Below are 14038 nucleotides of genomic sequence, written 5' to 3'. Positions count from 1 at the left end.
AAAAAAAAAAAAAAAAAAAAAAAAAAAAAAAAAAAAATACTATATATCTATTATATTGGAGAGGCTTCAGAATGGCTGTGACAGTAATCATTGTTCAAAGGGGTTCCTACTATATGCATCTCTACATTCATACCACATGAGTCTGCTACCTGGTCACAACGGGCTGGACTCTGACTCAAGTCCCGCCTACACAGTACAGGTAGGCTAATAGCATAACAGATGGGTCTATTTTGAAAGATGTGCTTAACAGAGCAATGGTGACAAACTAAAAAAAAAGGTCAGATTCTCTCTCTTGGTAATCTGAACTCCAGAGAACTGAAGAGTTCAGGGGGTGGGGTGAGGGAATACTATAAAGGGGAGGCTGAAACCAAGATACACACAGAATTACAGTGAGTAGAATTCAGTCAATGGAAACCATTAAGCCATAGAAAGCAGAAACCATTAAGCATTTGTATATATGCGTGTGTGTCTATACAACATGAAATTCATTTTGCTTTTTTGGCATAACGTGTGAACTTTTATGTAGAAATTCAATAAAGAGGTTTTAAGGAAAAGGCATTGCTCTATCTCAACATCAATAAAATGTAATAACATAAAGTCAATTTCCACCAAAGACTAATGTTTTTCCCTTTGTAGTAAAATATTCATTAAGTACTTGTTGATTATTTCTATTTCTTTATAAATCCAAAGTGCTTTTACTTTCCCAAACCTACATAAATTACATATTCATTCAGCATCATCATAAAGTACAGGCTGTAATGAAAACCACAAAATAAAATTATTTTCCTTTTATATACACAGAAATTTATAAAATCCTTTTTACATATCTACCTAACAAATACTTAAAAAACAGATATATGTGCACTTTTCCCATTTTCAGTTACCCAAAGGAACTAAATATTTTATTAAAACTTTTAATCCAAAGTTTACAATCTAAATAAAAACACTGATTGCTAGAGTCTACCTTAATTTTGTAAGACTAATAACATATGTTCAAAGTTCAAATTTTCTCTAAAAACATCCCTATATTAACCCTTAACTTTTTAAATTTTTCTTTTGAAGAATAAGGAAAACTATGAGGCATGAATATAAAAGAATGAGTGACTTTTATATGTGGACTGACACATATTTGTTCATTATTGTTCATTCACAATTGTATTGCCTTTGTTTTTAAAAATACCTATAATCCCAAGATTCAAATACAGTGATGTGTTGCTTAATGACAGGAAAAAGTTCTGACAAATGTGTTGTTAGGTGATTTCATTATTGTGTGAACATCACAGAATGTCCTTACACAAACCTAGACGGTATAGAATACTACACACCTAGGCTATACAGTATGGTTATTATACTCTCACGGGACCACTGTCATAATATGCAGTTCATCTTTAACCAAAATGTCATTATATAGCACATAACTATATTTGTTTTCTAGAACAGGCACACTACCAAGAGAATCTGACCCTGATCATCCACACCTATCTCTAATAGCTCCAAACATGACCTCTTTTATTTTAGTCAATGTTAATAAAAACCCAATTAGTAGATGCACTCAAATAAAAGATTATACTGATAATTATTCTTACAAAATGACCAAGGTTAAGTTTCCAACATTGACATGTCAAGGTATACTTTATGCTACCTGACAACTTGGTGCATTTTTCCAGAGTGTCAATTTAACTCAATTTTTCTAGGGCACACATACATTTTACACTAAAATAAACATACTTGTTGTGCAGTAGAGGGAAAATTAAAATAAATTTATAAGACAGAACAGGAGAATTCCATGTTTCTGGTGGTACCCTCCCTAGACCCTCTTGGGTGTACACTTTCCCTTTTTTTTGTTAAGAGCATTCAGGGGGAAAGTTTGATAAATACTTTTGCAATCTGATAAAGTATAGATAGAAAAAAAAAGCATGATGTTGATCCAAATTAATCATTCTGTATTGTTGTAAAACTAAGACTTGTTTATTAAGTTTTACACTCATCAGCATCACCTAGAGGATTTGTGAAAATCCATTCCTGAGTTCCTGATTCAGTAGGTCTAAGTAACAGGATCCAAGAATTTGGATCTAACAAGTTCTCTGGTGATTCTGATGCTGCTCGTCCAAGGTGGGAACCACTGCTTTAGAGGAATAGATATAAAGTTGCTCAACTTTTGCTTGCTTTTACACAGTTTCACTTCAGTTACTAGCCCAATCTTTCAGGTTATATGCTACTATACTTGTAGTCAGACTACGAATACATTCTCCACTGCTATCATTAAACCTAATTTACTGAAAAGGAGTGAAAGGAGAGGAAACAAAGTACAGTAGTGCACAAATTCCTACCATTATCACCTAAGTGTGAAGATAGGCAAGATATTTAACCTCTATTTTTTTTCACATGTATGAAATGACCCTATCTCACATAGGATTGTTATGAGAATTTGAAATAATATATATAACACTGGCACAATATAGGCACACAATACTAGCTAGTGTTAGGAATTATTATTATTCTTAGATACCTTGAGGGTCCAATTGTGAAAAGAAGAAAGTATTCACAGACTTACTATCTTGCTTATTTCTCCTTTGCCTTTTCTGATTTCTCCTATGTCAAATCACTCTCAAATCTATTATATAGGAAAATACTTTATTTAAAAGATCTAAAAATCCTTTACTATAATTATGGTCATAGCTATCTTCCCATATTAAAATCACCCAAGAGACTTCTTACTTATACTCTGAATTTTGAACATCCCCATATAATCAGGTATGCTTTTCTAGAAATTCTTTTTGTTAAAACAAATTTAAACATATTTTGTGTTTAATCTGAATCTAAGAAGTATATGCTAATATTTCTCCTCTGTAGTTATATAATGTGCACAGCAGAGTAAAGATGAACAAATCAATTTCCAACCTCATTTTTCTCTGGTTCATAAAATCTTTTTCATTGTCAAGTTTTTAACAATAAGAAATACAAGCCCAATTAATACACTGTGTGTCATGTTGCATTTCTGAAGATATGTATTTGTTTTAAAAAGATTACTTGACAAGATTCTAGTCTTTAAAGAGCAATTAGGTGATTAAGCAATAAACATCCAAATGTATCCCATTTATTTTAACCAGTAGAGGTTAGTGATATGCCCTTTATCAGCCTCTGATTAAAGGTATAAATGCTAAAAATTCTATTATATCTTTAGAATATAGATGTCATCTCCTAGAGTATTACTAGAAGAAACCGCTAGGAGAAGAGTTGTTCTGAAACTGTGTCAAAGCGTTATGAGAAATAGTATTATTAACTAAAATCGTATAGGAATGACAATTCATTTCACAAAAGTCTACTATCCAAAATTTCTGAAACTAGCTATAGTGTGTGTGCTCTTTTTTAAGAAAAAGGATTAAGAATAAAATTGTGGAATCTCTATTTTGACTTCTGGAAATCTATACTGTGGCTCTAACTAGGTTAAAAATAAGTTACTTGATTTTAAAAACCAAGCTGCTTTGTACGTAAGAAGATTCAGATAGGGTTTAGTCTAAAATAATAAATGATATCTAGAGAGATTCCATTTTCCAACTAGATCTGCTTCTTAGATGTCACATACAAACAATAGGTGGCCAGTTTTCAGTTAACACCAACCGAAAAAAGATTTACCAATTGAACCTAATAGGAAATTGAAAGGCATTCTGAGAACCTCTAAACAAAAGTTTCACGGCAACATTTTTTTTGGAAACACATCTAAGAACACATTGTTTTAAGAGGCCAAAACCAACATATATTGGTACTTTACAAAGCTACTTTCATGGTGATTACACGAATGAAGCCAGGATTTAAAAATTTTCTTATTAATATATGCAACATACTAAAATAAAAGGCCTAAAAATAATATCAAACTTTGACAAATTGAGCACACTAAAGGTATTACACTTGGTGTGGCCTTCCCTTATGCTTAAAAATTGCTTTAAGAATTCAGTGTTTGTCTCAAACTGACTGAATTAAAATTATGTACAAATATTATGCAATAATATAATTCTTCTAAAGAATCTCTCACTGGATATAAATAATACACAATGGAATAGATTAAGTACAGTATAATCTAAGCTTTGTTGTCATTGTTATTTTTCCAGAGTATTCTTACATGGAAATTTTAAAAATACAAGATACAAGTTTTCCATGAAGGTGAGTGCAGAAAACAGAACATATATTCCAACTGCACTGTTAAAATCAAGTGCCAATGTCAGAAGGATAGGCAGGACCAAAAAAAAAAAAAAACAACAACTAATGAGTTTATCAGGGTATAACACAAACCAACATATACATTAGAAAAGGTAAGCTCTTTTTTTTTTTTTTTCCTTTTTTGTCTTTTTTCGTGTCCGGCAACGGATCGCAACCCTCAGTGTTGCGCCCGTCCCGAACCGGGACCGGCAACGGGATCGCAACCCTCGGTGCTGCGCCCGCACCTCGCTCAGCCAGTGAGCGGGAACCGGTCTGTATGTGGGATCCGAACCCTCGGCGGGAGCGCCGCCGTGCTCCCAAGTGGCGCAGAAAAGGTAAGCTCTTCTGTGGCAAATAAATGAATGAGTCCATGATGAGCTCAAGAATCCTATACCCAATGTAATAAATAATACAAGTGTAGCTGGTACTAGCAGTGCTTTCCCTTAATTCTACTTTGAAGGAATGAAACAGCAAATGGGAAGAGTATGAAGACAATGACTATAGCTACAGTCATTTAAAACAATTACATGAAAAAAGTCAAAGAAAAGAAATAAAAAATGTCTAATCTACAAAATTAAAACATAAATTAATAAAACATACTGACAAGTAAGATGTAAAACTGAAGATGTTTCCAGCAGAAAAGTTCTTGAGGAAAACCTCACCATTTTTGGCTACTTCTGCTATGACGTTAGCTACTTTGGCTGTGCAGGAAGACTGTGGAGTCAACAGACTTGCAAAGAGTTGAAGTATTCCACTTCCATGCATTTTTTCACTTGTTTCTGTATCTGAAAGAGATATATACGAAGAGCTTCAATGAAAATCTTTAACTTAACACCGACAATTTATCTACAATAAATTCTTCAAGAATTTTCGCCATCCATAATAGAAATTAGTTTCACTAAACATTCAAATGTATGTGTTTATATAAAATTACCTTCTGCCTCACGAGCTGCTTTTATCGTTTTAATCTACACAAAACACATTATAATATTTTGTCTGTCTACAGTCAGACCATAAAGAAATTCTTTCTGAATATATCATTTGCCCACCAAAGTTATTTTCAATGTTAGTTCCAACCCTGTCTATTCAGAATAGGAATTCTGTTTAAAGGCATGTGTTTAAAGACAGTTATAAAGCTCATTAAAACATTTAATTAAAATTTGTTTCTATGTGTAGCTTCTCCATATCTTTTAGATCCTTAGATATCTTGGACATACATACAAATAATAGAGAACTCTAAAGATTTCTTATTAAATGAACGGCAGCTGATATAATCTATGCAGAGTAGGAAAATCATTATTAATAATTTGAGAAAGTCCACACAAAAAATCTATTTCTTTGTGGCAAGTGCTGATTGTTTAGTACGGTGTTTTTCAAACTGTGGGTCCCAATCCATTAGTGAGCTCTGAAATCTTCTTGGGGAATAAGGACCAGTAATTTCTTAAAAAGAGAAGTAGAATTGACAATACTTACAACAACAAAAGAATAGGGGAAAAAATGTACATGGTAAGATGAAACACTGTTAGTGAAATGTTGGGTTGAATTACACATATGTAATAGTACGTGTAGCGTAATTGTACTATACGTAAAATGTATTTCTAATCATAGGTTTGGGTAAAAAGTAAAAAACTATTGTTTCATGAACCTCTTGACTACCCTGGATTCTGAGTTAAAGAACCATAACACTCCCAGTATATGCTTTTATTTTGTTTCTTGGACCTTAAAATACATTTTTAAGGTACCACCTGAAAATGTGACCCTAAGATCCATTAATTACTTACTTTACTTACTCACTTATTTATTTAGCAAGAAGCCAAAAAGAACTCAATTTGCCATGTTAAAATCCTTCCTTTCAGGGCCGGCCCGGTGGCGCACTGGATAGTGCGCCGCTTGGGAAGCGCAGTGGCGCTCCCACCCGAGGGTTCGGATCCCACATACAGACCGGTTCCCGCTCACTGGCTGAGCGAGGCGCGGGAGCAGCACCGAGGGTTGCAATCCCGTTGCCGGTCCCCGGTCTGGTACCGGGGCAACACTGAGGGTTGCAATCCGTTGCCGGACACGGAAAAAGACAAAAGACAAAAAAAAAAAAAAAAATCCTTCCTTTCTGACCACTGCTACCAGAAGACGTACAACATTAAAACACTGGATCAAATTGCCCCGGGGGTCTAGCCCCACCATCTGCTGGTGCTGGGATGACAGCAAGAGTCTGGCATAAGGCATGAATCATGATTAGATGTGAAGCAGAGGCATTTGTGTGTGTGTGTGTGGAGGCGAGTAGTTAACTACAAATCACTCATGCATGTCTCATTTTAACTATAACTAAAAGAATGACTTAATATCAGAGCTGAATGTCAGGGGCAAGGAGAAAACGAAACGAAACAAAGCATACTCTTGCACTCTGATGAGAATTTTCACAGATTACAATCCAAACAATTGGGCGAATAGCTGTATCAAAACAGGAATCGAGAATTTGGGAATAATATTTTTCAACGCTGTTGCAAAAGGAATAAAAGGGAAAATATAATCTGGTTTTTCATATAAATCTGATTTTTAATTTAGAAAAATCTAGCAGGAATTCCTGCTAGCATGTGGTTTCTATGTCAGTTTGGAATTTAAACATCTGGAAATTACCTTTTTCCTTTGGCTTAAGAACATAAAGAACAAAATACTACTTAACTAAAAAGCCACTGTCCAATAAATAACTACAAAGTTTTAACCTCATTTCATAAAATACTTATTGGCATTATACTGCATGTCAAAATGTGTAATTACAGTTTGAACTAAGGATTTCTCAGATATTTGTGAGCACCCTTGAAGTGATTTAAAATGGCATTAAATAGTAGTCAGACATGAATGGTTACTTGCAAAATAAATAAATAAATAAATAAATAAAAATCATGCATTGTGACCAGGAGTCCTTAAAAAACGGTAGACTTTTCACTACCTTTAGCCAGACTTCTATTAACATTTTAACTACACTCCTTTTAAATGTTTGCAGGAATCAATTCAACATCTTTCTCCCCCTTCACATTTAAGTGCAGTCATAAAAATGTTTGAGTATGCCTACAAATTATAGGCAGCTGGCAGTCTTTGAATTTTGAAGGACCCAATATAAAGGGCAATGGCTACTCTAAAATAATATCTGTAAGAGTTACTGCAGGAACCCCATCTATCACAATAGCCCTTGCAGTCCTGCAAGCTCTCGTTTTTCCCCCGAAGTCCTCTGTCCACACTCCACCTGACCTCCTGATAGCAAGGAGGCAGCTTAATTATGAGGCAGCTTAATTATGACACTGCCAGGAACAGGAAAAAAAAAGGAAAATTGGACAATCAGGCCAGAGAAACTTGAATGAAGAGTAAATCAAGAAGCCGGGCTATGATGCCATACTGGGAGAAGCTAAAGCACACCTACTCATACTACTCCCCAAGGCCAGTAACAGAGTAGGAGAAGGCAGGGAGTAGATGGAATGGAAAGAACACATAATTTCACATAAATTACGATTATGGCTTGCAAAAAGCTAAAGTTTCCATGAAAGCTGCCAGATAAATACAAGAAAATAATTGGCTTTACCGTTAAAGATCAAGAGGGAGTCTTCAGGTATGTCACTACAATAGTTATGATGTTATGTTAGCACAGTTTTCATGAGGACAAACTAATGAAAAGCATTTGATAATCAATTTACAATAAACTCCAAGTTCAAAAAAAAAAAAAGACCTATTACTATGTTATTACTATGACTCTATTGGGTTAAAATGTATTTGAATTAAATTGATAATATAACTTTAAACTAATAAAAATGTTTAATGTTTTACTAGAGTTATGGGAATAATAAAGAACTGATATATTAGGTGTTCTAGGGATCCTTATGGAAGACTGTGTGGAGAAGACATGTTTTCATTGAGGATTCTGATTTGAGACTGACTAAAAAGATCAGGAATATAACTCAAAGAACCAAGGTTTCTGGGGAACAGTGTATTTCTCAGGGGGTAGATTTTTAAAACAGGGTGGCACAAAGAGACCTGGCCCTATGCCTGAGCAATCTGACCCACATTCAAGGCTTCATTTACTACCATACAGACAAGTCCCAAATCCTCTGTCCTTTTATCTAACAAAAATTGTACTCGGATATATCATAAATACCTCAAATTTAACATGCCCAAATCAAATTAACTGTCTTTCCTTTAAGTTCATTCTGATCTCTCTCTCAGTGAATGGTAGGGAACCCATTTAAGCCAGAAGTGCTGGATAATTATAAATTTTTCTCTTTTAGTAAATGGCTTTCTACCACCCATATTTAAACAGAATATAGGTCCCATAGATTCCATCTCACTAGTATCTTTTGCATCTATCTTTTCCTTTCTACATTCATGTTACTTTAAGTTCTCAGTTCCGACATTTATTAAATTCAACAGCTTCCTCAAGAGTCTCCCTAATTCCCAATCTACAATGATACCAGCATAAATTTCTAGAAATGCTAATTTTATGTCACTTCCCTAAATCTTTAAGTGGTCCTCCATAACTTTTAATTAAACATTAATGCACATCCATATTTTTCAATCCTATCTTCTGATACCACTCCACAGACATCCTATACTCTAGCCACACTAAATTACTTATAGTAACTCAAATTAATCATCTCATTTCATAACTCCTTTCTACACATGATGTTTCCTCTACAAAATGCCAACCCCCACATCCTTCCATTTTAGCTAATTCCTGCTCACACTCACATTGTCCTCATTTAGTTACCTGACTAAAAGCTATTCAATCTTTTTAATGATATCTGATTCTCATAAAAACTCTATCTTAATTTCACATTGAGAGCATGTTTTAAAAACTGAATGCATTTTTCAAACATATTATCTCTTCATTTTCAAAACAGTCACGTGAGATAGGCATGATAGATTAGAAACAAAGCAATACGATTAGACTATATTGAAAAAGGAACAAGAAAACAGTGTTTTCAATTTGAAGTACAGTGCTCTTCTTACCACAACTGTCATTTAGAAGATATATATGTTAATAACAATACCCTCACCAAATTCACCAAATTACCATGTGAAAAGTATTTTTATTTGGCATATTTCACAGGAGTAAGAACTAAGGTACAACTGAGTGAGAAAGTGATATATAATATTTTGGAACACCTACTTTGAGGCAGTGATTAAAGAAGAGAAAGGGAACTGGGTACACAGAATGAAGCAGGTTTAAAACAGATTTAAAACACAAAAAAGGAATATGCTGAGTATAAGCAAATTAAAGTAAGGGCCTGATAAATAAGAAATTAATATTTCCCCCCCCCAAAAAAATAATGGAAGTATATGTAGAGAGTGGGGATAAGGGGGTGGGTGATGAATAAAATAGCATTTCTTTCACCTTTTTTCCCAATAAAGAAAACTGATTAAGGATCATAAACAAACAAGAAGTACATGAGATACAAGAAAGAAAAGGATTTATGCAGTCATGAAAAGAAAGAACAAAAATCCATTTATACAATGACTCACATTCAGAAAACAGGTCGCACTGAAAGATTAAGTTCTGAGACTCATTTTATAAAATTACAATAAATGATTCTGATAGTCTTACTGTCATTTCAATTCCAGGGATAATGTAAGCTGTGGGAGTGGGAGAAGTTATGTGTTTGGAAATCACCACTAGAACAAGCAGGGAGATCTGCTAGTTTGACTATTTTCTTTAAAATTACCACTAACTAGGTCATAAAGCAGTTGCTAAAAAAATTAATAAGAGTTGTATGGTTAAAAAATACAAGATATTTACTGAGAAAATAAACACCATGAGGAACTGTGTTAACTGTGGTAAAAGCAGAGAATATAACTAGAATTGTTTAACTAGAAGTCGAAAATAATTTCTGAAGATATGGTCCCTTTAAGAAATGTGATTCCTTACTTCAGACTAAGAGAATGAGGACATATAGAAAAGCATAGTGAAGGAACATTTTTAGTAAAAGATCTATCTCCATTCTATTGTCAAATACCTTGTTGGAAAATATGAAGTAAACAAAGCTAAAGAGGTCTGCGGGATTCTTTCAAGTCCTTAATTTGCTAATGCTTACTGTGAGCCTACAGGATTACACGCCATTTCTCAAGTAAGTCATTTCTTAATAAGGTGTCTGAAAAAATGAATAATCCAAGGAATTCTTTTAAGGAAATACTATTTTATAAAAACTACAGGTCAGTGTGATGTAAAATTTAGTCCACTTTTCCAGGAAAGAAAAACAAACAACAAAAAGGTACACAGAAAAGTAAAAACAGGTAAGGAGTCACTTAAAATAAACGTTACTATAACGCTGGCCAAAGGGAAGAGTTGATTGGCTCACAATATCATCTAAATTAAGATGTAGGCTGGCCGGTTTGCTCAGCTGGTTAGAGTGCAGCCTTATAACACCAAGGTCACAGGTTCAGATACCCACACCTTCCAACTGCCAAAAAAAACCCCAAAAAACAAAACAAAAAGCAAATAAAAATACTAAAACCATAAATAATTAATCTCACCATACAGAGATAACTGTTAACATTTTTTCCAAATAAAGGTCTCTTTTGGTAAAAAATAAGCATATAAACAAATATTAAAATTAAAAAATTAAGATGTAATTAAGAAATGTTCAACAGTAGATAACTACCACTGTTTTATCCAAAAGAACATTATGTAATCATTAAAAATATCATTTTAAAAGAATACTTATAAGTAAATGTTCAAAACATGTTTAAAAAAATAAAGCTAAATTTATGTAGTATGATTCAAATTTTATAAAATAAACTTGTTTTTATGTATTTTCCAAATTCTATACGATACGCTTGCATTATTTATAAACAAAAAAATATTTTTTTAATTTGTATGTATCAATTAGGACATACTATAAGTAATAGAAACTACTGTCCTGTACCCCAACTGAAGGATTTATTAGCTCACAGATCACATAAAGTCTAAAAGTAGAATGAGCTTCATGAAAGGCTTCACCAAGGCTCTGCTCTATTTCTCTGAAATCTTCTCAAGTCTCTCTTCTGTGTGTTGACACTATCATCAGTCTAGCTCATAGCTCATATCACAGTAGAAAAGTGGTTGTACCAGTTTGTGGTCTTACAGGCACACACCACACAATCCACAGGAACACAGAAGTCTTCCCTGCAAGACGAAAAGTACCACAGTTCACATGGGCAAACCAATACGAAGTAATTACTTTGGCCAGATAAATGCCATGCCATAAACTGATCGGTTTAGGCCTACACCAATCTCTGTGAATAGATCCTGTAACCTAGTGGGTGGAGACGAGGATTACTTTACTCAAATCTCATGACTTCCCCAAAGAGGGAGGGCTGTGAAACAGAGAAAAGGAGAGAAAAAAGGACGTGGTGGGCATGCAGAGGGGAAGGATCTCAAGTAGTAATTAAAAGAGAAAATAAAGGTAGAAATACAGGGCATAAAAAAAGCAAAGATATATCAAGATCTGTAGTGATTTGTTCTTGTTTAATTTTTTAAAAATTCAATGAAAGAGAAAGCAAAGCCAAGTAGAATCATATTGGCTTAAGTAAAGCTGAAACCTTTTTAAAGTTCTGTGGAAGTAAATCACAATTTTCAAGCACAACTCTAGAGAGAATAGAAATTCAAAGTTAGCAGATAAGGTTCAAGAAAAGGGTTGAGAATGGGGAAGCAAAGGGAAGATATTACTGACCAAGAACAAATTTGATGTTAATTTCCCAAAGATTAAAAAAGCACTCAGAATGGATGACCTAAGGTTGAAATGATAAAGAATCAATAATCTTATGTAACCTTTGGTAGAGGTTTTTAATTTATTAGGGAGTATGGCAAAGATATAGCCTGTGACATGAGAATTGTTGACTAAGAGAGATTTTTAGGAAATTCAATGTTTAAAAAAGTGTATATTTGGGGGCCGGCCCGGTGGCGCACTGCTACAGTGCGCCGCTTGGGAAGCGCGGCGGCACTCCCGCCGAGGGTTCGGATCCCACATACAGACCGGTTCCCGCTCACTGGCTGAGCAAGGGGCGGGTGCAGCGCCGAGGGTTGCGATCCCGTTGCCGGTCCCGGTCCGGTACGGGCGCGACACTGAGGGTTGCGGTCCGTTGCCGGACATGAAAAAAAAAGACAAAAAAAAATAAAATAAAATAAAAAAGTGTATATTTGGCAGAGGGAAGAATGAAATCCTATTCTGAGAAACGAATGGAATAAATACCAAACCAAAGCACCTCAAGAAAAGTAATATATAAGACTGTTGGATGAAACTGTGATTGTTACTGAATAAGCCAATGAGAGACTTTGAGAGAAGATAAATGATTATTTCATTTTTGTTTAAAGACATCAAGACTATGGCTAAAGAGCCAACTGGCAAAATGCTGATAATTCTATATAAAATACATCTAGCACTACAACTGTACTGAATCATTCTGAAAAGACAGAATCAAGTAAATATTTTCAAACTGCTCTTCTCAATACACTTTGGCTACAACAACAAAACCCATCAACACTCAACTGAAAAGAGAAACAAACTTCAGGTCACCATAATCTACTAACAAAAGGGAATAAGAATATGTGTTGGATTTAATTATCTACTAATAAAATAGCAATGAAACTAAATAATGGCTCTTAAAATATACATGAGATTGAAAGCTATCAATCAATAGATTTTACATCATGAAATGAAAGCTGTGAGGAAACATATACCATATTTCTTGAGAAAATTTGTTCCTTAAGAAACATGCTAGGGCCGGCCCCGTGGCGCACTCGGGAGAGTGCGGCACTGGGATCGCAGGGACGCTCCTGCCACGGGTTCGGATCCTATATAGGACTGGCTGATCAGTCTTCTATTCTACCATGTCTTTTATTTCCTTATTAGTAAACATTTTGTAACTTCATTGAAACCTGTATTCTTTTTACTCCTTTCTTCCCCTATCAGCTCTCTCCATGATTCACTTCATACCTACCTACTCTGAATAAAATGATCAATGATTTCAGTAATTTTAGTATTACCTTAGTTCCCTAAAACCTTATATATCTACTTCACCTAGCTATTCAATCCCAACACTGGATGAATCTAGCCATATACTTTTTCCTGTTCCCTGACAGTAAGTTATGTTATTAAAAATATTACCTGGTACCACCGCAAATTCATATTTTACAATCTTAATTGGATGCTCAACATCATTAGGTAATCCTTTTATACCTACTCATTTCTCTTTCACATTTCCTAAGCCAGTAATTCTAAATACTTACTACTCTTTCTATATGCCATATTCTCCATCACTGTCAACAGATAACCTTTCCTGGTAATTCAGAGTACAAATATTTGTTCTTTCATACCTAAACTTACCTATGATATTAACTATCCTGTCTCAGAGTAAAATGTCCTCCTCCTTTCATGGGTATCTTCCATCTTTCAAACTGTCACCACAGTGATCTTTTAAAAACACAATTCTGGGGCTGGCCCGGTGGCGCACTGCTACAAGTGCGCCACTTGGGAAGTGCGGCGGCGCTCCTGCCGAGGGTTCGGATTCCACATACAGACCGGCCGCTCACTGGCTGAGCGAGGAGTGGGGGCAACACCGAGGGTTGCGATCCCGTTGCCGGTCACGAAAAAAAAAAAAAAAAAAAACACAATTCTGATTTCTACTTGCTTTTCAATGGTCTTAGCATGGCATAAAAGTTCTTTCATAATATGGTCTGTTACTCCCTTTCCAGTTTTCATCTTTTGCATGTATCCTTTTTTGCTAGCCATATCAAGCTTTTCAGTTTGTTACTGGACTAGGCATATACAAATAATGAATATATATTGCATATATTCCAATAGAGGAATGAATAAACTGCTAT

At 34.7% G+C, this 14038-nt stretch overlaps 1 protein-coding gene across 5 annotated transcripts in view; it reads right to left on the bottom strand.

The window, feature by feature from the left end:
• RAP1GDS1 (RAP1, GTP-GDP dissociation stimulator 1) overlaps positions 1–14038 on the bottom strand; it is a 138514-nt gene that overhangs the window by 82171 nt on the left and 42305 nt on the right. For all 5 annotated transcript variants that reach the window (XM_008571378.1, XM_008571380.1, XM_008571381.1 and 2 more), the window contains exon 3: positions 4860–4982. In XM_008571378.1, the coding sequence (XP_008569600.1) occupies positions 4860–4982 (123 nt within the window). The remainder of the gene's footprint in view (positions 1–4859; positions 4983–14038) is intronic.

This window comes from Galeopterus variegatus, unplaced genomic scaffold (genome assembly GCF_000696425.1).
Source record: "Galeopterus variegatus unplaced genomic scaffold, G_variegatus-3.0.2 Scaffold686, whole genome shotgun sequence".
NCBI lineage: Eukaryota > Metazoa > Chordata > Mammalia > Dermoptera > Cynocephalidae > Galeopterus > Galeopterus variegatus.
Note: the sequence above shows the minus strand (reverse complement) of the source record. Positions and strands in the feature narration are given on the sequence as shown.